This window comes from Lissotriton vulgaris, chromosome 1_1, assembly GCF_964263255.1.
Source record: "Lissotriton vulgaris chromosome 1_1, aLisVul1.2, whole genome shotgun sequence".
In the NCBI taxonomy this organism is placed as follows: domain Eukaryota; kingdom Metazoa; phylum Chordata; class Amphibia; order Caudata; family Salamandridae; genus Lissotriton; species Lissotriton vulgaris.
Window position 1 is genome coordinate 2,079,166,599 of NC_141685.1, and position 25,504 is coordinate 2,079,192,102.

The 25,504-nt window shown below is 42.6% G+C and overlaps 1 protein-coding gene across 1 annotated transcript in view; it reads left to right on the plus strand.

The window, feature by feature from the left end:
- STRAP (serine/threonine kinase receptor associated protein) overlaps nucleotides 1-25,504 on the plus strand; it is a 151,667-nt gene that overhangs the window by 8,914 nt on the left and 117,249 nt on the right. The window contains exons 2-3 of the mRNA XM_086920863.1: nucleotides 6,667-6,802; nucleotides 23,392-23,473. Coding sequence (XP_086776989.1) covers nucleotides 6,667-6,802; nucleotides 23,392-23,473 — 218 coding nt within the window. The remainder of the gene's footprint in view (nucleotides 1-6,666; nucleotides 6,803-23,391; nucleotides 23,474-25,504) is intronic.

The following is a 25,504-nucleotide window of genomic DNA, read 5'->3' on the forward strand; positions in this document are numbered from 1 at the left end:
TTGGAGAGATACGGAGGAGAGTGCTCTCCATTTTATTGAGCAGATTAATGTCTACAACCTAAACCTACAATTCACTGACCAGATAAGCTAGGATTCCATTTGCTTTTTGGATGTTGAAATCACGGTTACACAGGACAAGCTAGAAACAAAGTTACACAGAAAACCAACAGCAGGGAACACTTTGTTACATACCTCCAGCCATCATCCAGCACACCTGATTCGCAGCATCCTATTTGGAGAGATGCTGCGGATCCAGAGGATTTGTAGTTCTGATACAAACGGTGAATTTGCACAAAAAGAAAGTCACGTAAGGTTCTTAGCCAGGGGTTATTCCCAGGGTGAGATTGATAAAGTCATAGAGAAAACCAACGAAATGGGCAGATCCCAGGCTCTGGTTTGTAGATTTTGTAGATCAAGCACTGAAAAGGGAACACACTCAGTCTCAACAGCCATCTAGATTTTTCCTGATGTACAGTAATCAACCCAAAACAATACGCAGGATAGTCAACAAGAACTGAGTCCTGGTTAAGAATGATCCGGTCTTAGGGGCTAATCTAACTAGGTCGCCCAACATCACGTTCAGAAAGACTAGCTCAATGAGCAACTCTGTAGTCAAGAGTAGTCCCGAAGTGAGAACTAATACATCCTGGCTCAGTACTAGCAAAGGGTTTCTCAAATGTGCCACTTGTAAGGCCTGCAAACATGGGGTAAGCAAATCTGAGTAGGTTACACCTTTCAAGACAGTCCCATCCACATAAACAAAAAATTGACCTGCAAAACAGAATATGCAGTCTCTGTGATGGAGTGTCCTTGTGGCCTGCGGTACGTTGGAAGTACGAAGCTGCAGGTACACAAGAGGATACTCCAGCACATAAGGGCCATCACCAATGGTGATCTGTCATACCCTGTTGCAAGGCACTTTGGTGAATTTCATGCTAAGAATGCACAAGATCTCAGGTACTTCATTGTGGACACGGTCCCTCCCTTGTGAGGGGGAGGTGACCGGGAAGCTCTTCTTATGAAACTTGAGACCAGATACATTTTGGAGATGGACTGCAAAACACCTGGAGGCCTATTTTCCAGCGAGGACTTTCTAACTTGTTTGAGAGCCTAGCTACATGTATTTATGAATTTTGTTTTTCAATACTGGCTCTGTAATGTTTTTAATCTCCACTTAATGTACCTTTTGCATATTTGTACATCAAGAACCTACTGGGGTTCTGTAGGTGGCACTTTATCTAGTTAGCACTGACACTTTATTTGAGGTCAGTCATGGAGTACAGTCTTGTCCCACTTGGGTATAATTGTTTTACAATCGCATATGAGATATTAAGGACATGAGAGCTGTTCACACCTATATATGACTGGGATATTTTGATACATAAAAAGTTTGTGTTTTGGTTAACTTTTTAGCATGTATTTTACTCCGCGTTTTAGGTGTAATTTCTTTATATGTCGGAGGTATATTTAATCATGCATTTTTTAACAGCTATGTATCTATTTAAATATTTATGTACACTTTTAAAAAACATTTATATCAGTACTGTTGAAAATATTGTTTACTAGCACTTTATGTACTCAATTATCAATGCATTACCTGACATTGTATACCTAACACTCTTCCATGTCTATGAAAAACGTAGGTCACTTGTATTGAGCACTGGCACTTTAAATATGTGAAGTCACTCCACCAGCGCGTCATCTGACCAAGGCCTCCTGAAGGCCGAAACGCATTATGGCGGTGGTGCAGGGCACAAAATACACTATTTGCCCCAAATTCTGTGTCTGCATCATCTGTTCCTGATCTACAGGAGTGCGTGAGAGGCGAGATATTGTGTGTGTGCGTGTGTATATGTATGTATGTATGTGTGTGTATGTATGTATGTATGTATGTATATATATATATATATATATCTATATATCCTATTCGAAATGAGGCCACACAAAGAAACTTAGCTTCACTTGTTTTATTGGTAGCTTGCCGGCAGGCTCCCAGTCCAAAGTGCCTAACAAAATAAATAAAAACGCCAGACGTGTTTCAGGAGATGAAAATCCCTTCCTCAGCGGCGTTGGTTTTCAAAAGACAAGGAAGCACCTTTTCTTGTGCACGTTATTTAAACTGTTCCTGCCCCAATGGGGGTGGCCATTGGGGCAAACCCTTTTGTCTTTAAGAATTTCAAGGTATAACCTCTTCCATATCTGACCGTGACAACAGAAGATACAAGAAAGACCAACTTTTATGGTCTCTTCTCCCAGTAACAGGCCGTTTTCCTTGTGGAAACTAGTTTATGCAAATTCACACAATAAATCCAGACATTGTCCCAAGTTTCTACACACTATTGAGACCGACCACTCTCAACATATTGGAACAGGGAGTTTGTGATTTACAGCACCACCTATCCTTGCAGTCTCAGATATGTGGGTGTAACCACACAAAACGTCAGAACAAGAATCGCAGAGCATCATAGTAGTATTAGATGCGATAACTTGAGCACTAGATTGGAGTTGCATTAAAATGAATGCAGACACTTGGAAAATGACCTAACATGGACTGTTAATAAAAATAAGCATTGGCATAGCCAATATATCTCGCTTTTGGGACCTTATAACTATATAGTTATGCAGCGCAATTTCCTTGGTGCAACAACATCAACTGTTCCATGGCTAAACACTCATAAGGTCCCAAAGGTGAGACCTATTGGCTATGCCAATGCTTGTTACCAGAGTTAGTGGAATGGGACAGAACTAATCCACTATTCAAACAACTGTGCTGTCATGAACGTTCTCCGTTGTGCAAGGAGGAACTGCCTTCAAGGTGCGCGCTACCTCCTCCACCGAGACTTTGGCCCATTTTCTTTTAGTGGATCTAAAAGTCGAAGATTTAGTATGCAAGAAATTTTAACTGGCACATACAGAAAACAAGACTACATAATGTTCGGACAATCCTAACGGCAGGCTCAAGCAGTTGATAATAAACTTGTTTGGCGAGAAGACTAACTCTAGTATATTTCGACATGGGTGGCGTCTACCACATTTTGTGTAAATTTAACGTTTAACAACCCTTAAAGAAGTTTCTAATTCGAATAGGAAATCAATGACCTCTATTGAAGAGGAGGCCTGAATCAGGTCTTTTGGCACGTACGATAACGTATGATGACAAGACTTGAGGAAATCGACAAGGGCAAGACAGAAACTGAGATAGTATCCCTGAGGCCTATAAATTAGCAGGACTTTAAGCATTACCTTTGGAGTAGCTCAAAGGGTCAAGTATAAAAAAGAGAATTTTTTTTACTTTTATTTTAAATCAGCATTCAGGAAAGAACTCTCCTTTAGAAGGGTAACTGTTAGTACGTGTCTAAAGATAATTGCCAGTTTGTCACCTGTTTTATGAAGCAGATCAAAGCAAAAGAAGCGATAACCAGAAGGGAGTGTGTCTTTTGATCTACTGTTGAAGTGTTCCAGAAGCCAGAATTCCATTATGAAGTCTACATCCAACTGATGCGCTTCAATAAAACTGTGCATTTCTGTCCAGGCGTTAGAAGTCCAGCAGTTAAACACCCAGCATAGCTTGAGTTAATATTGTTCCAGTGTTCTACGGAGGTGAAAACAGTGATGGGGGTGTTGGGCCCAAGTGATGTGGCACTACATGGTGGAACAGTAAATCAGGAGCCGACAGAACAAGGCGTGAAAGTGGATTGAGTCCCAGAAATTGAAATCTAGACAGAACAAGCATTGGCCGCGCGTGGCTCGCGCTCAGTATAGAGAGGCGGGAGGGTGAGCTGGGGAGGGGGAAGTGTAGGCCAGCAGAGTGATGTAAGCTGTGGTGGGGGAGGGGGGAGGGAATCGAAGCGCCTAGAGAGGCACGCAAGGCTTAATGAGCCTTGACAGAAACCCACATGGCGGCTGGGCACGCTCGTGCACGCAAGCTTGAGGCCAGGGAAAGCCTCTGGTAGCACTTTTAAAAGCCTGTTTATTAAATTTCTCGCAGAGCAGCGCATGCGCTGGCTCAGCGACAACTAAAAATGCTTGACCACGGAACACTCGATCAAAGGACTCGGCTCTTACCTTTCAGGGATAAAAGGTGTGGGTGTTTACATTGGCCACAAATAAAGTGGGCCTTGATGATTTAATTAAATAGGGCCAATTCTAATCTTTTCCACGTGTTTTCAGATAGGTACAGTCTTACATCTAGTTGATTATCAGAACAAATATATACACTATTATTATTTTCCCTTAACGTGTAGCTAACCATTCATGCCTCAAATCATTCTAGACCTACATCATTGAAATCCAAAACGATTTTTAGAGGGTTCCCACTTAAACCTGTCAGTAGTCCCCCCCCCCCCCCCCACCCAACCAGTTGCGCCATTACCAGTGCATTTTCTGACATGATGTTGATAACTAATCTAAAGGTACTGAATAATATGTACACATATAGGCACATTTTAACTTTATGTTAAATACCAGTAATAGTATAGTCATCGCACAGCAACCCATAATGGGACACTGGCTATGGTTATACTGTTCCTTAGACAACGGTAGATGATACAGTTGTGTAACGCGGTAACTGGTTCACCCTAACCCATTAGCAGCAACCACCTCTAGAAATACAACGTCATAAGTTAGTGTTATGACATTTCATTATTTTGCCCAAGCCTGCTTCAAGACCCTTAGGAAGCTCGCTGAAGATACAGCAAGCACCAACAGTGGGTTGTGGGGCAGAGGTTTTCATTGTGAGTGGTAAGATTTGTAACCACTGCAAGCTTTTGAGACTAATTGGTCTGACTTTGACACCAGTGATTCATTATGGCTAATACCACATGCCAGGATTCCTGTTGTTGTGAGGAGGAACCTGATGAAACGTGCCACTGGTAGTGGGTCAGGGTTCTGTCTTTTTCTTGAGGAAAAAACACCAACTAGTTCTTGATTAACTGTGAGGGGTCTTTCCCTTTCTTGCCCTTAATACAAGGCTCCTAAATGCATGCTCACATTCTTGTTGCTCAATATCATATTCTTCATTTGCATTTTATGTATACACACTGCAAGGGTCTATTCCGAATGCCCTTTTGAGCAATGTGCATGCACGTACTTCATTATGGCATCAGAGCTGTTAAGAGTATATTGGAGAGAGGTCTGCTTTATGTCCTGGAAGTGGAACTACTGTGCCTTCAAGGCCACATTTATGGGGATGGGTCTCAAGTCTAGCACATCCTCCTCCTTTATGCCTGTAAATGTGAACCCAGGATCTACTGGAAAAAATAGTTTTCTGAAAGATTGATGCTCTGTTTTACTAGGATTGAGTAAGATCGAAAATCATAGTTAAAACTGAAGAAGCTTTTTACATAGCACATATAAGTAAAAGCAAACTGTGTTAGTCTGTTATTTGAATGAGGGGTAGTTTAAAAATCTCTCTATATGAAGTATGCAGTTGTATCTCCTGGATGTGCTTGTTTGTTTACTGTAGGGATTGAGGCTACAGGTTTGGTAATCCACTGAAATTGACCACAGTGTACAGGTCTGGTACAAGCGATCACTATCCCCTTCTTGTAAAGCCACCCCTTGAAATAATGCTTATTTAGGACCATAAACCTTAAAAAAAAATATTGCATTGCACTGCTTTTTTACTAGGGATGTGCCAGGGCCGTTTTATGCACCCTCCCCCTTGATAGGTTAAAAAGCCCTTTTTCCCCTACTTTATTTGTGCATTAGCATAGTCTCAATACTTTGTGCTTAGTGAATACTTTGGCAGCCAGCGGAGGGTATTCATAGTTTCGGCTTCACTTGGACCGCTGCGAATACTTGAAAGTGCCCCAGTCTCCATCATTAAAGATGATGCCTTGAAAGTCGGCATTTTATGTGGACCTGGTCAAGTGACTCACAACACCTATGTGCTTTGATTCCCACCATGGCCATTCATTGTAGCAAGAAGGGTGTTTTGTCTTGCATACTCCTATTACAGTAAGAGGAAGCAGTGAAAAAGGTGGTGGGTTACCAACTCAGTTATTTACTGCTTTCCGAACTTCGGAAGCAATCATTAAAAGATTCAAGTGTGTTTTGTCACAGTGTGCTACTATATAGAGTACATCATACTAAAAGTCTGAAGAAATGCATCCAAAATGCCTCCGCCCGACTGATCGTCAACGTCCCCCGCCGCAGCCACATCACCCCCCACCTGAGACCTACACTGGCTCCCCATCGACAAGAGGATCACCTTCAAGCTCCTCACCCACGCACACAAAGCACTCCACAACCGCTGACCAGCCTACCTAAACAGCAGACTCTGCTTACACACCCCCACCCGCCAGCTCCGCTCCGCCAGCCTCACCCTCGCCACTGTCCCCCGCATCCAACGAAGACTTCCGGCGGCAGATCCTTCTCTTACCTCGCCGCAAGACCTGGAACACCCTCCCTACCCACATACGGCAGACCCAAGACCTACTCGCCTTCTGAAGACTCCTCAAGACCTGGCTCTTCGAGCAGTAGCAGCACCCCCCTCCCCTCAGCGCCTTGGGACCCTCACGGGTAAGTACCGCGCTTTACAAGTACTCTGATTGATTGAAGAAATTGCACTTCATTTCAGGATACTGAATTATTAATGTCTTCATACTAGTGTGTTCTAAAAACTTGTACATAAGTGTAGTTTTAACCTTCTTAATTTTGTTACAGATGGCAAACCAATGCTTCGTCAGGGCGACACTGGGGACTGGATTGGTACTTTTCTTGGTCACAAAGGTGCTGTCTGGGGTGCCACATTAAATAAGGATGCTTCTAAAGCGGCAACAGCAGCTGCAGATTTTACAGCGTAAGTGAACATTGTTTGTCCTCTTTTTATGGTTAAACTGCAGCTGCAAGTTGAGAGGAGCCAATAGAAGTGGCCAAGCCTTCACTCATTAATGATTTTATATCGTTATCAAGGTTTGTGTTAATTTACAGTGATGCAATCTGCACTTTGCATGTGGTTTATGTGCATTTTGAGGTGACTAAGCTAAATTGAATTAAGCTCAAGTGAGGTGAAATCATTTTGAGATCATGTAAAACGTATTGGAGTAGGAAGTATTGATGAAGTATCACTCCTTTATTCATGCAAGAGCAAGCCATTCAGAAATCTTTGCAGCATATGGAAGTTCTTTAAAAATCCCAGCCAGAGTTGATCTCCTCTCACTGTTACTTTCCAATTTACACTTCAAGCGGCCTTCCACCTTTTTAGGGCTCACCAGCGAGACCGATTTGAGCTGTCAGCTGACAAAAGCCTATTGTGACCTATACCAAAAGCATAAGTGGGTTTAGAGCCCTCTCTTTCCTTTGGCTTTATAGTTACTCATTTGTTTGCTTATTATTCATTGGCTTGCCTTCCTCTTCTTGGTTATCCTTCTCTTAAGCATAACCTCCTTAACATGCTTTTGAATGGCCTTCCACTGCTTAAGGTTAGAGAATTGTTATTTTCTTCATTATGCCCTACATGAGAGTGTATGTGCTTCCTTGCTCTCTTTCGTATTGTGCTGCTTCCTCCACGCCCATGACTTTCTCTCCAACCATCCTAATCTTCTGTTGCACTTCAGCCCCTCCCAGGAGTTACAATTATTTTCATTAGGTTAGGCAGCTGCTATTTGCTTCAGGGTCACACTGCGATATGAAAATAAAATCTTCTTTTTTTAAATTTACAGTTCTTAATGTTGTCCATCTTCTATTAGTAAACCAAAGAAAATAAATGGTCTACACCAGTGGTTCCCAAACTTTTGACTTCTGAGGACCCCCATTGAGTCACCACTGGAAGCCGGGGACCCTCAAGCAATTTGCATGAGTTAAATTTCAAATATTAAAACAGTAATTCGAAAAAAATACACACGTGTGCATACAAAACAAATACTCAAAGTACTAAGTATTTTGGGGCCAGATGTAGGACCATTTCATTTAGCGCCTCGCAATTGGCGACACATGGCAAGTGGCAAATTGCGAGTCGCTAAATGAAACGTACAACAGTGTGTTTAACGTTTGGGATTCCCAATGGGGTCGCAAATTGCGAGCTTCATTAATATTAGTGAGCCTCTCGCAATTTGGGAGCCCATTGGGAATGCCAGCCCTCCCAGGCCACCATGTCTGGGACTGCTTTTAAATAAAGCAGTTTTAAATTGAAACTGCAGCCATTTACCATGCATTTAAAGAAAAAAGGAAACATTTTCGTTTAATTTTCTAAGGGTAGGCAGAGGTCCCTTGGACCACTGCCTGCCCGTAAAAAAATATTTTGCATGCATTTTCAAAGGGGAAGGGGTCCCCTGAGGACCCCTTCCCATTTGCAGATGCATTACCATCTACTTGAAGTAGGTGGTAATTGCGAATGTTTTGCGACCACAAAACATTTGTACATGGTTTTGAGACTCGCTATTTGGAAGGAAATGCCCCTTCCAAATAGCAAGCTGCAAAATGTATTTAGCGAGTCGCAAACAAATTGCGACTCACGAAATAGGCAATGTACATGGCCCAATAGGTTTTTGCATGCGCAAACGGGTTCGCGAACCCGTTCGCACATATAAAAACGGATCATACATCTGGCCCTTAGTATTTTATATTGAAGAAATAGCCCCTCTCTCACATGCATTTAATTTGTTTTATAGCATCTCTCATACCATTGTAGGATGCCAGAGCACTTTACATCACACACATATAGAGACATTGAATCATATATGTAAATCAGTGTGTATATAAAATGTTTAAAGAGTGCTTGGTCTGGAAAAGCAAAAACTCAGGATTCAGAACATAACACGGTGGCTAGCACTGACTTTAACATTAAAAATGTATTTCCACCCAAATAAACCTTTTTAGCAGCATCAGGATAATGAATAACTTGGGAAAAACATAAGTTACTAACTTGTACCATGCACTTTGCAAGCAGCTCTTTGATGACAGTTTATAGGTCCCTATGTCTCTCTGCTACATTACAACTGTCACTTGTGAAGTGCACAGTAACGAAAGAATCTCCGTGACAAAAGCAGTAACCACGGACCTATGCACATAAAATACTGCGTTTTAAAATGCATGTTACACGTGCTTTGCAGTAGGCACATTAACCCTCTGTGCTACATTAGTTAAGTCAAAGCTGCCACTGAACAAAACTCTCCTCAAGCTCCAGCAGGTACATTAATCACTGAAATGATCTTGACACTTTTATTGTTGTTGGAAAGCTGCTAATTATAAAAGAAACTTTTCTGTGCTTTTAAAACGGTTGCCTGCGGACCCCTAGGGAATGTGTCACGGACCCCTGGGGGTCCGCGGACCCCAGTTTGGGAAACACTGGTCTACACCATTTCTTTGCTGCGCAAGAGTTGACTCTTGCGCACGCCTGTAGTGGCCATATAATATTTCTCACTCTTTCTTTTTTCACTCTTGCCAGTAAGTCGACAAGGCATGACCTATTTTCTTTGGCAGTGCTTTTTAGGTCTAGCCTAGCGCAGCGCGCATGCTCTGCTCTAGGCGACGTCCTCTTGGAATCGGTCTGCACTTTTCTGAAATGCGTGCGGCTTTTTTTTGTTACAGTAATTGTATTGGCTTTTGCATTTGTCTTTCAGAAAAGAAAGCACGCAATTGGCCAAGAGCTGGTACATGTCCCACCTTTTTCTCAAAATGTTGACTCCCACAGCATCCACCTTGCTGGAGCGAGCAGCGGCTCGCAAGGACCAGCTGTTTATAATTAGCATGGCGCGCTTGTGTACATTTGCCTGTCTCGCGGTCCCTGTCACTTTCGTGCCGTGCTTGTTTCTTTCAGTCGCTCCACTTCGAGCTCCGTTGCGGTATGTTATTAGGCTTTGCGTGTTGTGCAAACCTGTACCAAGCCTCTGCAATGCTTTTCTTTACAGCCGAGTTGTAAAGGAGGTTAGTTACACTGTTGCGATGGCACATCATTTGGCTGCCACTTTTATTATGCTCAAAAGAGTGAATTTGGATGAAAAAGCACAAAATAAAATAAATGCCAGCGCAGTCCAAAGTCCTGCCGACACCCATCAATGTGATATCATCCGGACATCTTTGCCTGTTGTGCGTGAATTCTTTGTGTCGGCTCCTCAGCAGCCCTTTCTCGTTTTGCAGAAGAATATCAAATCTTTTGCAATTAACCATGCGCTGATAAAATCAGACTAGTTTTGAGTAGACTGCTAAGCACCGTGTGTTGCGGAATGCAATCACTCAGTGCCAGGTATGCAATTCCTCAGGTGCGCCTACAGTGACTGCTAAATCATTGTGCACATAATGAGATTTTCCACATGAGTGTAGAAATGCAGGACATCCTTGATTAAAATATGTTTTCAGCAATCATGTATTCACAGGCCCTGAAAGGGATCGTGGTCGATGAAAAGTTGTGATTGTCAAGATCACGTTCGTACTTCAGAATGTTATTTACGGTGTCTTTTGCCTCTGCTGATTATTACTAATTCTTGCAAATTCTAGAATTCTCTATCGAAGCATACTCCAGTTTTTCTCTCCCTCTCTTTCAATGATATGTTCCTTCCCCTTTCTCCCTCTTCCTCATTCAGAATGCAAGTTCAAAATCTGGCGGGCCATCTCCACCGTTCATCTTTCTCAGGTTAATAAATTGTGTACTGTTAAACAGTGTAATATTCACACTTGTTTTGATATATATTTGAATGGTGGAGCAGGTGCAATGGCACCGGGCTAAAAAGTTGTCAGAACTCCTCTAAACACCTAATATTGCTATATTTTACTACTAAACGGGCAGTCAAATTGCAGTTACCTTGCAGTTGAAAGAGGATTTATTTAGATGGTGCAGCAAATGTAGTGACACTGGGGCCCAAAGCTCTAGGATCCCCTCTAACAACCAACTATTGCAATATTTTACTACTAAACAGGCAGTCGTAAGTGCATTACAACATAGCTTAAACACTTTAACAAAGCCAATAGCTCTGGCAAATATCTTATAAAGTTCCAAAGGCGAGACCTATTGGCTATGCTGGTCCAATATCCTCAGTGACACCAATCCCCCATCCCGAGGGCCATTGGCTGTCTCTGCAGTGCAATACTGACAACAAACACTCCTCTCATTTCAATCTGAAACATTTTACTTATTGCATGCTAATAAAGCAAGACAACATTTGATGCATGCATTATCGTTGTGTATATTTTCATCTCAACATTTAGAAAAACAATGGTTCAGGGATGGCCTGATAAGGTCCTAAAGAGAGTATAGCGAATGATTAATTAACGCTGGGGAGCTAGAGATGTAGGTTAATATAGAATCTTTTATTTAATTTCTTTTTTATATTAACAATTCTCATAATGTTTTCAGGTGCTCAAATAAGTGACAAGGTGCAGAACGTGACACAAGTGAACATAGTGAAAAAACGAAATGTCACACAACAACAAGGCTAAAAACCACAGAGATATATACAATGAAGTGGGGGTATTTGCTTGGGTAGGTCGACGACATTTCGATCTATATGATTTTAGATCATCATCAGGACTGATGAGCCTCCTGAAGCTGCAAAGAGGTGATTGGAATTAAAATTAGCATGTGGACCTACAGAATCATTTTCTTAGCTTCATGATACTTGTGCTCCCAGTGTCATGATTTATTTCCATGCACATTTCGATTAAAAATGGATGAGGGGGCGCTTAGCAGTCTCACCAAATGTGTGCTGCGCATATTTACTTATCTAAAACCGGGGGTTAGCATGTGGATGCATGCAATGTCTTTATTGTCGTACGGGTGACTTACTTAGTACCTTAGGGCAATTGAACTTGACAGAAAAAACTTTTTGAATCAGAATAACTGGTTTATCCGGTAATTTGCCAGAGAATTTCTAAAGGGGACAGAAAACCGGTGTCATTTCGAGCAGTGGACATGTAGATAATTGTTAGTTATTACAGAGCTCTAATAGTCATGGCTTTCCACACTGATTCAGTCTAACCTTGGAGCAGCATTAACTTGATTATGATGTAATCGCTACAACATATAAAGTGTCAGTGACCAGGCTCAGTAGCTCTTCTAGTAGTCCTAGTAGTGGCTAGTTTTCAGAATACTACAGTAGTCATGGCATGAATGGCGCAGCGTTAAATTGCCAGTGAAAGGCTCAGTTAGTTATGATAAAGTGTAGTTGCCAAAGGAGGAGTCAGGATTACTAGCAGAGCGAAGGCTCAATCACTGTTGGACTTACTAGAACCGAAGGAGTAACTATGACCGGAGTTAGAGTGGCTGATCAATTTGACTTAGATGAGGGTCCTTCTGGGACCTGCGAGGCAACATTTCAAGTATTTACATAAGGAACTAGCAGTTTAAGGAGATTTGGCAGAGTGTAAAGGCGGGGGGAAAAAAGGTAACTTACTGAGTATATTAAAAACCGTAGTTTTCTTGGGGGTCCGAGTAGCGCTCGATCAATTTGGCTTAGATGAGGGTCCTACTGGAACCTGCGGGGCAACATTTCAAGTATTTACATAAGGAACTGGCAGTTTAAGGAGCCTTGGCAAAGTGAAAAGGCGGGAAAAAAGAAAACTTCCTGAGTATTTTAAAAAAACATAGTTTTCTTGGGGGTCCGAGTAGCGCTGTAGTCGCTATAGAAGAGGATAACTTGTTGGTGTAGTGGTCGCCTAGAACTACGAGGCAAGAGTGCAGAAAATTAATTAAGTAGTTGCAACTCCATCGAGTTAACTCCTAGACAGAGCACAGGTGACAGGGAACTTACTTAATCACGGCGGGTAGGCGGCTGTAGGAGGGCGTCCGAGTGCCTCGCTGCTTAGCTGCTCTCACGCTGAATGCCGAGTCGGGACTGCAATAACAAAGCCTCCTGGTTGCGCGCGCTAGCGCAAGAGCGTTTTGTGTTCGCGCATGCGCGTTAGGGTAATAACGCGCCAGTAGTGTTTTGGACACGCTTGTGTACCATTTAAGCTACTATGAAGGCGTTTATTCTGTTTTTAGTGCGCATGGACAGCGTTGGTTATTTTTAAGATCATCGGATCGGTATTGGTGGAATTATTAGCGATTAGTTTTTTAACCACTTGGATGCTAGGCATTTTCCCGCTGTGTGCTGGAAAATGCCATTTTAGTGGCACCATGACGAGCTCAGCTCGTCATCAGCACACGACCCCCGTGGGTGATGACGAGCTGAGCTCGTCATCAGCATCGAAGGGGTTAAGGAGGGGCTCCTTAAAAGTAGGAGGATCGAATTTGAGGGATTTATGGTGGAAGGTGGGTTACAGATTAATATTCCAACTACTGTTTCTTTTAGCATATATAAAAAACAATACAAATTTGCAATAAACAATATTAAACAGCATATTTTAGTTGAAGGATAACATGATAATATCGCGCTGGTAGTGATCAGATACACATGTTCCATTCGTCAAGGGAATTGAGTCCTTTCTCAATAGTTTTGCAATAGTAAATCCATTTACATTCCAGGCGATTCAAGATAGTCTGTTGATTTCCACCCCTTTCATTTGGTGCAAGTTTATCGATAACCTGCCACTTGAGGTCATTTTCAGAGTGTCCCAATTCAAGGAAATGTTCAACAAGGGGAGCCGTTGTCACTTTGCATCGAATCCTGCTCCTATGTTGGGATATCCGTGTCTTAACTTGTTGGGTCGTTTGGCCAATGTAGAGCAATTTGCAGGGACATTCAATGCAATAAATGACATTTTTCGAGTTACAATTGGTGAAGAAATTGAGTGTGCTTACAACTTTCATACTCGAATACTTTAGTGTTCTTTGTGAATTCACATGCCATGCAATTATTACATTTAAAATGGCCCAAGACTGGTGGTAGATTAAGGCTTTTTTCAATTGTATTGTTCTTAGTTGGACAAATCGCTGCTCTCACAAGATGCTCTTTAAGGTTTCGACCTCTTTTAAAAGAGAAAAGGGGGAGACCTATATTTAGCTCTAGAGGGTCTAGTACAGTCCAATGTTTTTTAATTAGCTTGGATAACTTATTGCTGACTGTATTGAAAGTGGTAACACAGGTGATTTTAGATAAGGCTTTTTTGGGTTGGGGTTCAAGCAAGTGTTCCCTGTGTGTATACCAGGCTCTTTTCATAGCCCTTCTTACAAGTTTTCTCGGGTAGCCTCTGGATGTTCATTTTTTGCATAGAATTTCGGCCTCTTTAAAGAAATCGTTTTTATATTTATAATTCCTTCTGATCCTCAGGAACTGACCGTAAGGGAGGCCCGTCCCTCAGGGCCCTTGGGTGTGCGCTGTGGTATTGCAGGAGGATATTGCGTTCTGTGGGCTTACGGAACAAGGTGGTATATAATTCATCCTCACATTTAATAGTCACATCTAAGTAATCAACTTGTTGTCTATTATGCGAGTAGGTGAATCTGAGGTCTGTTCGATTTGTATTTAGCCATGCATAGAAACTGTGTAGTGCCTCCTCCTCACCACTCCAGATCATAAAGACATCATCGATGTACCTGCGCCATAGTTTAATCTGGTCATGGAACGGGTTGTTTTCGGTAAGGATGATGTTTGACTCTAGGTCATCCACAAACAGAATGGCAAAATTGGGGGCAAAAATTGCCCCCATGGAAGTTCCCTTTCACTGTCTATAGTATGTGTCTTTGAATAAAAAATAATTTTTGGTTAAGGCTATTTCAAGGAGACTGATTATGAACTCGGTGGGCACTTGGTGAAGTGCTGGGCGGTTGTTAAGATGTTTCTTGATTACACCTATCCCTTTTTGTTGCGGGATGTTTGTGTAAAGTGACTCTGTCGAGAGTCACAAGAATTTCACTGTTGGGATGGAATGGCTGTGACTCAATAAGATTAATTAGGTGCGTGGTCCCTATGGTGTGATCTTAAATAATATTTATAAATGCATGAATTGCTCTGTGGGATTCTGAAGCACTTATCTTTTTCAGAGATCTTGATATAATCTCGGAACCTGTCTTCATCCCACCCATTAACGTTAATAATCCCCCCACAGAGGTACTTTTTGTTCCCTTTTAAATGCCTATTCCAGTGTTGTCCATTACCCTTGGGCATCATCCAAACATAAATAGAAATTGGTGTCCCACTTCGCTCCTGTTGTACAGTCCTCCCCTTCGGATCATGTACTTGTCCACATAACAGCAACTTCTTCCCTGACTGTCAGTGCCACCTACTTCAACCCGTGCCAAACTTGTTATGTTGATTCACCTTTAATTAAACCGTTCAAATAGCCTTGGTTTCACAATTTTCCATCAATACCTTACATTTCTTCTCATCACAAGCCTTGGAGACCTATTGCTATTTACTTTCTCAGGCACATATGCTCACCCAATACCTGTACATTGAAATGTTATTTTTGGAAGCGTTTGTGATATTTGTCTTCTTTTAAAAAATAAATAATTTTTTTTTATTATAGAAGCACATAATAATGAAAAAGGGTATTAAAGGAGAAGGGAGATAGCGAAAAAAATATTGATGATGTTTAGAGTGGAGGACCAGGGATGGGTAATGAGAGTTCTATAGCATTGCTGTTAGCCTTAATTATTGAACTCGGAAAATGAATCGGAGTGTGTGTGCTATTGGCTCAGTGGCAGTATTTGATGTAGTGAAGGGTGCACCATATTGGGAAGAAGTGGGGTCTCAGTGCTTTATACTCTGAGAAAACAAGCGGAGTGTAGAATCTGTGGAAATCAAATCTGTGTAAACTACAGAGGATTGCGTACTTAATTTGTTTTGTGAAGCTACTTTGTTTGCAGGAGACTTTGACAGGTCAGGAACTCGAAGAATTAAGTCAAAGTGTAGTGCAGGTACACTTTAAACAGGATGTTCCATGGAATAGTAATATTTTGTGTAACATTGTTATTTAGTTTAAGTGCCGGTCTTGCTATCAATAGATATTTTCAGTTGAATATGATCTTTGGATTTGTGGGGCTGAGTTATTTTGCTAAATTGTCCAGGAAACTTCTCTCTAGTACGTCTGTATGAATCTGCAAGTAGATGGCATTCTTAATTATTGCATTGTTGTTCTTGCACCAAAAGCATGCCATGCTTTTAAGTAGACTCCAGTTTATAGAGCCTTAAAGGCATCGAGGATTCTGTGTAGTATTAAGCAATTTGGCTGCCTGATAGTTTATCTCATATTTTTGTCCAACAGTCTTCAGAGTATTTTCTAGGTAGTGGGTTACTCTGGCGGTTGTATGGCAACAAATTCTTCGGGGTTCCATTTAGTGTGTATTATTGTATGCATTTTATTCCATGTATTTGGATAGAATTTTTAAGTTTCACTTTGCACAACCGCGTGGTCTTTCAGGAGTATTCAAATCCACTTTTTAAAAGAAAGCTATATATTCACAGCTGGCCTAAGAGCAGGAGAATTGGTGACTTGACGTTCTTTCTCTCTTCTCATTAAAGATCTTCCTATTAGCATGGAACTGTCAGTTGATTCTTTGAGAAAGTACTGGTAGTCTGTGTAAGGGGCCAGTTGACCAAAAGACAATTTAGATCGTGACTTGTACATGTTCAACCTAGTTGTTGTTGCTCCCCCAGCTCCACTGGCCTGCATACAACTTGAGGTCTGCAAGAAAGGCAGCAGGTGGAGGTCTCCATGCCAGGCCCCTGATCGCGCATCCACATTGTGAAATTAGGGGTGCTGAAGCTTCAACCCATAATCTGTGACAGGGCACGATTGCATTAGGGACAGGAGGAGACTTTACAACAACAGATGTTTGGTATATGTGGTGTTGTGACATCCCAGGTGACTTATGTAATACGTTATTGCAAATGAGTAGAGATGTAGCTTGCGTTCTACAGTTACAGTCTGGTGTCAGCAGTCCTGTAATGATAAAACAAAAGGCGATTACTTACAGGTTAAAGGCCCTCACATATTATAAACTGTAACCTGTGATAGCCACCTTGAGGCAGTTAGCAGCTGGGGGTCTAGAAGTGTTATAATTTGCTCTGATAAACATTTCAAATGTTTCCACTGGGGTGCTAAAAGGAGCAGGAAGATCAGCTGACTTCTTGCATTCCAAAACAGACGACTGTGATTGATTCAACATATGACCCAATCTAGACTAAACGGGTGTTTCTTTTTGTCCAAAGTATTTTCAGAGATCGTTATGGTTGTTAAACAAACAGACAAACAATGACTGGAATCGAGTGCTAGGCTCTTGCCTATTTCCACAGAAATAATAGTAACACGGACATGGAAATGACGGGCACCAACTCGGAACACTGTTAATAAGGTTAAGGGGCATACCAAATACCTTCCCACACCTGTTCTGCCTATTAGGCTGTCTATGGTAGAGAGCGGTGCAGCGAGTAACGCGACGGGCACCATGTGCTCTTGGCCTGGAATTGTGAATAGTGTCCCCATTTGAGCAAATAACTTGCACAATGGCAGGCAGTGGGAGGTGGGGGGACGGAGGGCCATTATGTTGTCAGATCTATACCCAGCAGTCCTCTTCCTCGCCATGTAGATTGTGATTGAAACATTCAATCTTGGTAGAGGTCAGTTTCTTCAATATGCTTAAATAGCGGCAAAGGCACGTCAGTTATGGCTGTCGTTCCCTGAGCCCATGCATACATTGGTGACCATACTATCCATGGCGGGTGAGCTTAAGTTCAGAACGCACATGTATTGTGCGCTGTATGCAGATAGACGACTAGCACCGCTGCGGATTGAAGAATCTTGGAAACGCATCAGCGACAAAATTATTACACCCAAAGACTGGCTTTCACGCAGGAGTGTGCATAAAGTTGATCAGTGCTAAGTTCACAGTGATTCAAAACAACATAGTACACATTGCATATCGCTCACCCAAGAGGCTGTACGCTATATACCCTACTAGGAATCAGAGCTGCGTCCGGTGCGGTGCTCCTATGGCAGATTTCCTCCAATTAACGTGGCACTTCCCAATTATTACGGTATATGTTAGACGGAGATATTACGTTAAATTAAACTTAATGGGCTGTGATGTGCAACACGTTTAAACTGTCCGTGTTGGCCCTTCTCCCTGACAACCCATAGAAAAAAACCAAGATTTATAGTGTTGGGACTCACAGTGGCTAAGAGACTCATTGCAATTAGGTGGCTGAGTGCTAAGCCCCCTTCATATAAGGACTGGAAAAAAGACCTGCTAAAATGGGCCAGGACTGAAGAGGTGCATTTGAGGATGAGAGGGTGGCTGAAGACCTACTTTCTAGGGGTGCTATGACGCAAGTGCTTCTGGAGACTCCTGTAGCACAACCTACATTAGCTTATTAGGAGGCTGTACTGTAGAGTGGTTGAGTGAGAAGTGTGGATGCGTGCCAGCAACCAAGTGACTATTCTTGTCATATTAAGGAGCAGTAGATGCATGGTTGCGACTGAAAACACTTTTTTATGTGCGGACCAGAAGATGTTTGGAAGCTTGAGGGGTGGAAAGGGGAGGGGTAGAATTTTAGGTATGTGATTATTATACACTGTTATTTCTGTCATTGATGATTGTGGTACTATTATATCTTTTTGATGAACATAAGTATTGTGACTCGCTATAGAAATGCGGCTAGAAGTCAATGCCCAGTGTTTGAAAGTTGTGTTGAGGCTAAGTAATGCACTACAATGTACTTTATCCTGGTTCCTGGGAGGGCCAGTGTACAGGCATGTGTTGAATCCTCCTTTACTGTGCTAGAAATTAGTTTTGCAACGTGTTGTATACTGTCTTACTACATAAAAAGACAAACCAAAAAAAACATTGAAATGGGAGAGTGGGGATTTAAAATCATAACAGACCACTGACCGGTTGATCCATGGGTCGTATAAACCATACAGCCCCATGTAAGAGAGATAATTATTAAAGGACAGTAGACCTATCGCTCCTGGTGATATTTCCTTCAGCATCATCTTGGCAGAGTTTCCACCACTTTATTATGAATTCAAGGTCCCCAGTAGCCAAAAGTTCAGCATAATATGGGATAGATGTATGGTATTTTCATTGTACACTGTTGATTAATGACCTGTAAGACAAATCAACTTCCCTGCTGCTCTGAAACGGGTCGAAGAGACTTCATACTGTCCGACAAAAATTAAATTTGGGTATCGAGGAGCCAACCTTGGCATGCATAAGCCATGATTAAAACTAGCACACATTTGCATTGTTGGTACTGTACCTTGCAAAAAGTTCAAGGAAGTGAGCCTAATGGAGTGCAAAGTGATTAGGGTGCCATGAACCATACTGTTAAATTCTGCAGGTGATAAGTCATGTACAGCCCTTGCAGATCCCAGAGTCCGTTATGGGGAAAATGGAGGAGGACATTTTAAATTGTCAAAAAACAAATTGAATGGACTGTTGCAGTGCTCATGATACCAAAAAGAGATTTTAGGGAAATTGAAGTAGTGGTTGCCCTGTTTTCCAAGAGTCGCAGAGCAGCTGTCTATGAGTGATATTCAGGATCCTTGATAACAAGGTTTATTATTAACAGAGAAGAATTGCTGCTTTAAATTGATTTATCTTGGCACATTACTGACGACTAGTCAGTCCTGTTAGTCGAAAGTTATCAATTTCAGGACTCATTTGCTGTCCTTATGGCTAAACATATAAACTTCACACCGTGGACCCACTTCCTAGATAGCTGGTCTGCTCACCATGCCAATTTACGGACTTTGTGGCTATTGCGTACGATTCTTTTAGGCGGGTCGGAGGGGGGGGGGGCATAACTACTAGTTTTCTACACCACCACCCGTTTGTCGTAACCAAGTGGGTAGCTTGCTTATTAGCAGACCATGCCATGACGTGAGCAGATGGCAGAGGTGGGGAAGAGACTGCAAGTGTCCTGCCGGCTTAGGCACAGTCAGCCAGTGAGAATACGGATGCTAACGGGGCTAATTTAATCTGCTTCTCGGCACACAATGCCTGCAGGATTTGACATTGTGCCACGCTGCCCACTTTCTCAACACGCCATCTCCCCCCCTGGGCCCCGTTGTGCCCTGTGCCCCGCCCCCTAGCTTACCTGCTTCAGATGTGCGGCACAGTGGGGGATGCACTGGCAGAGCCAGATGTGTTTGTTTGACGGACACAACGTTGTTTGGCTGCAGATGGCACTGCCTGGCAGAGGGCTTTGCTCCCTGACACCCCTGTCACTCCGAGTAGCGCTGGCAGGGAGGGGGCACCTTTCGATCCTCTTTAGAGATGCCGCTCTTCTTTTTATTTTTAAATTTTTTTTAAGTGCTAAGGAAACTACAATTTTGGCTGATCCGAACAGGACTCCTGTAGTCTGGTCACTCTAAGGTTGTGTGGCCAGGATGGTTTCCAGCTACATCGCACACCTTGCCACTGTTTTGAAGTACGGTGGGGGCCCTCACAGCACTATGTGCCCCAAAATCCACAGGTATAGGTTGGGTGCTGCAAACTTCGGCCAAGTTTCTTAAATTGGAAATTAAACGTGTAGAAATGTCGCGCCCCTCAGTTATTTGTTTGGCTACTGCAGGAAAGTTTAACTTCGGGTTATTTTCATATATCGCTTAATAACAAAATTTAACCAGTTTCTAAGATTTTCTAAGTTCTACATGCAAAGAAACTAGGGCACATGGAGATGACTTACTTTTTCAGGATCACATACTGTTGATCTATAAAAGTATTGGTACAATAATCATCCTGTCGCTTCCCGTGTAGCAGTGGGTGCACGTGCACCACATTTCAACCTTAAAAACATGACCCAAATCTATAGCAAAACACTTGTAAGGTCCCACAGGCTAGAACTATTGCCTATGCCAATGCTTGTTAAATACTGTGTTTTAAAATGACATTTTTAGAAAGTGGGCTTTTTCTTACTTTACCTTTTTTTGTGCCTATGGCTGTTTGTGTATTCAGAATCTGGTGTGTGTGACAGGAGCTGAGATGTGCATTATCTAGGTAGTCACGGGGGAGGGGTGTTGATGTGTGCCCAGCCTTGCCTGGGTGACTTCTCGCAGGCCTGAATAGACCTGGTCTGCATTTAGAGTAGTGGGAGGTGTTGTTGTTATTACACCTGAATGATGGTCTCTGTACAATGCTGTCTGCGCCCCCTGTGGTCATGCTGCGCCAGTGAGGGCGGAACTTGTTTGGACTGGGTTCAGAGACCCTTGCCACGAAGAGAACGAAGACATTTTGGGGTATAAGTATTTCACCTAAAACCCAAAGACTTTAGATTACTTCGGGAATCAAGAGGAACCTTTGCCAAGGAGATGAGCTGGAGAAATTGGAGCAGGAGTACCGCCCCTATGCTGTGTGCTGTCTAGAGTTGGCCTGCAGTAGCTGTTTCTGTCAAGAAAAGGACAAGGACTTTGCTGTGCCACCCTGCTTGAGAAGTATCTCCAAGGGCTTGTGTGCGCTGGCATTCTGTGCTTGGCAATGCAGGGACATCAAAGTTTCCAAGCACTGTACCCTACAACCTTTTACTTTTGGCAGAGCTCTAAGTGTTGTGCTCTGCAACCAATACCACCCGGAGCTTCAGGTGGTTTTCAGGTGCTCTGTGCGCTTTTGCCAGCACGCTGTATGTCTGGCCGTACCTCAGCGCTGTGTGTTCTTGGGGGACAATTTGTGCATTTATCTTTAAATCCCCCTGGGGCCGAAGAAGCCTCTCTGGGCTTGTATTTTGGGGAAGCTCCTTAGCGCTTCAAGGAACAGTTCCCAACGCGCCCCTCTCTCCAGTTAATGTGTGCAGCAACAGACACCGCCCGCCCTGAGGGGGAGGACCGAGAAACCACACGAGTCGGCCCCCAGTAAGCGTTCGTGCAGAAGGCGTAGTGAATTTATCTGAATTCCGTGACGTTCCACGCAACTCCTGGCCAGCGGGATGCCATCAGCAGCCGCCCCGCCTCTGAAGGGCAGCCCGCTGCCTGGAGAAAGACAGAGAAGGGTCTCTCCTGTGAGGCCGGAGCAGGAGCCCTGCTCCAGCGCGGCAACCCTGAGGGAGCCAGTACGACTCGAGGTGGATTGTCTTCAAAGTGCACCCTTTGCTGTTGCAGCTGAAGGAGGCTCGGGCGGAGTCCCTGAGGAGCCGTAGTGGACCAGCAGCTGCAACGCGAGTCTGCGGGCAGCTGCCTTCAATGATTTCTCTTGCCGGGAGGACCCAGCAAAGGTTCCCCATGAATTTCAACACTGTGTGCTTCCCCCATGGGATTTCTCTATCACGAGGAAGGGGAGAGCCCAAGAGAGATTAGGGGACCCGGAAGAATTTATATCTGGTGGCAGGACGGAAAGGAAAACCTCTCAACGGAGGTCCTGGTCTTGCTATGGTTACTTTTCCCTCCAAAATTACCAGATAGCCCCTGATAGGGTCTCTGATGCATCCGTACCCAAGCTAGTGTGCTCGCCACGGTATTGCAGGTATTGGGAGCGTAGAGGCTGCTCCTGGTGTAATGATGGCTTACAAGGGACATTGATATTGTGCACAATGTTAGTTAAATAATGCTTTCCTTTAGAAATGTGCAGCAGATAGCTATTAAAGAAAGTGTAACGCATGTCTTGCCTCAACAATTCCTGATTAGCCAGCATATTTATGTGAATGGGGTCTGATATACATTTTACATATCACAAACATGATTACTGCCCTAAATGCAATCTTCTATGTGCTAGTTGGCAAAGTGACATATCTAGGTGCCTTATGTGCATCTTGATGACAAGAACCTAGTGGCACAGTGATTTCCGTGATTGCGGCTAATATATTTTTCATACTGCAAAGTGATATTTGGTCTACCTGTTACGTTCAAAACAAATGCCTAGTGGCACAGTGATTTATTTGATTATGGTCTAAATGTGAGTTACATACTTCAAATTGATTTATGGCCTGTGTTTTATGTTATATAATACAAAGGATATTTTTGATATAACCTTGTGTGGAGCCTCTTTTTGTGGTGTGCCTAGTGTATGTGTTTAAACATTGCCTCTGGGATAAGCCTGACTGCTCTGCCAAGCTACCAAGGGGGTGAGCAGGGCTTACCTTCGGTGTGTAACTCCCTTACCCTGACTAGACTGGTGGATTCTGCCTGGCTTCGGTGTATACCCTAGCCAACCAAAAACCCTATGTCTATGCAGTTGGTTATAGAAAAGCTGCTGTTGTAGGACTGAAATAAGGGATTAGGTCCTACTTTAGTTCTGTATGGTGGTAAAAATCCAAATAAAATGCTCTTACCAGCCCCATTCCTGCCTGTTGTGCCACTGTCTGCACACTTCTCTACAGATGGCCTTGAAGTATGAGAGGTTACAGAGACTTGTAAGTATTCGAATACAATCTGAGTGTTGACCATATCTAGCTGGTAGCTTTTGGTCTCCAAAGTAATAAAAATGTTGACAGAAATAATTTTTCTTTTCAAAATAAAATGCTACTCTAGTGTTTCCACATATGAACGGTGATGAATGATGGGTAGGATATTTGTATAACTGATCTCGCAATTGTTTTTATGATAACTTATTCTTCATGATATTTATCTCTTGTATTTTAGTAAAGTATGGGATGCGGTCTCCGGAGATGAGCTGGTAACCTTGGCTCACAGGCACATTGTGAAAAGTGTGGATTTTACGCAGGTATGAGGCAAAAGCCATCCATGTTCATAAAAGCATAATTTTTACCGATGGTTCATTCCGACATTTTGTGATTCCTATTTCCAGTCTCTTTTTTCATATTCTACCTTCAAATTATGACACAGAATGTGCAGTGTTTTCAGGGCTTTTCATAAGTGGAAAGCAGTCCATTTGTTTGAGAAACTAGTTGTCCTTAAAAAGAACTTGATTAAGACGTTCCTCCATGGTCCATGGTGCTCAGAGTATGTGACATTTCTCAATCTAAAAATGTTTTGCTCCACCACAAATGACGATCTTATTATTTATGGCGTGGCCTATATTATTTGGAATGCAGACAGCGTTTTTCTTGCTGCTTGATCTTTATTCGCTAACCCAATTATTTGAGGAATGCATAGCCATAAAAACAGCACATTTTACAGTGAGCTTAAATCCTACTAATTGCTTACTATTGATTAAGTTTATTGGCACTTATCTGCTTGCTTCTCATCAATTAGTTTGTGTGGGTTTTTCTTCCTCCTTTTGCTTGTCCCTTCCCTGAAGCATGAATGCATTGGTTGTGTTATGTTTCTTTTTGTTGAAGAACCCTACAAGATAGCTGGTGTTTACCACCAGTCTCCTCTGTCTACTTCTCTTCTCCCTCACTGTGCTCCAGTGTTTGTCTCTTACCTTTGTGCTTTTCCCCACCAGCTCCATGTTGGCCTTTCACCCGTTTTCTCCCCTAACTAGCTCTGCACTTTGCTCTCTGTGTTGCTCTCTTCGCTCTCACGCCCCGCTTGCTCTCTCCCGTGTTGCTTCCCCTCTGCTCCCCTGTAGCTTTCACCCACCTGCTTTACAAAAAAAAAAAAAATGTTTTCCCTTTTAGTTACTGATACAATTCTGATGGGTATCTAAAGAGAGAAGAAAAAAAATGCCCTGCGTCATTTTGTAGACGTGCGCTTTGAAAATAACACAGGCACTTTGTTTTTTCCAGCAGCAAGTTTTTCTTTGTTTTAAATTGACAAAACACATGTTGGCTAGAGCAGAACATCAACACTATCAAATAATGAAGGTTGAACATTTTTAAAAGTTTGAGCATTGCATTTTTGGATCTGCTGGAGTGCTTGAGGGATGGTTGACGCATTGCCTCTAAAGGTAGTGCTTTTTTCATTTGTTCTGTGATCATATTTTTTAATTGGCACACCCAGATGTTTGGATTTTCGTTACTGGGGAGGAACTCAAGGACATCAACCATTGTAGGTGGAATGCAGTTTTTTCTTGTCTGGAATCCATACAAATTCTTCTTCAGACAATGTCTATTCAACACCCAGACTCTAAGGCAATCATACTGCATCTAACAAGTAAAATGGGGTTAATGATCTCCTATCTATTTTGACAGACCCTGCTGACTTCATATGGTTCTTTTGAACATTAACTAAAACCCGTCTTTTAGTTAGAATTTCTCTTGTCTTAGTTCTGCCTCCCACTTGCGCTTGACAACAATCTCACCTTCATACATAAATGCAAGTGCCCATGGAATGTAGTAATTCTGGTTCGTTTAGGAATATCTTGATCCATTTCAATGTGTGGGTAATAGAATCCCCATCTGCCTGTTCTTTGTTCTCGATCCACACAGTCCTGTGATCCTCAGTGTTGTATTAAAGTGTGTATCTGGTTTTGTACCCTGGGTTTGTGCTGACCCACCGCCCCTTTCTTTGAATTCCCTCTAAACCTTGAAATGCTGTCCTACAAGAAAGCATTCAGTGTATTTACTTCTTACCTTGACATTCTTTTAGAATTTTCTTATTGTGGACAATTGTGCTCTTTTGGTCTTTTAACATAAGTGGGTGTTCTACTTGAAGTCTGTTTTGCCTTTATTTTTTACTCCTCCAATTGAATGTTTTTCTGTTATGGGTGTGCTAAGGTTGGGAGTTGTTGGGAAATGTATTGTTCCTACTGATTTCACAGTTCGGACATATATTCCTGAGGTGTATGACTGGTTCCCTCACGAGTTTAAATGGTCAGTGCAGCAAAAGCGGCAAGGTGCGCATATACTCC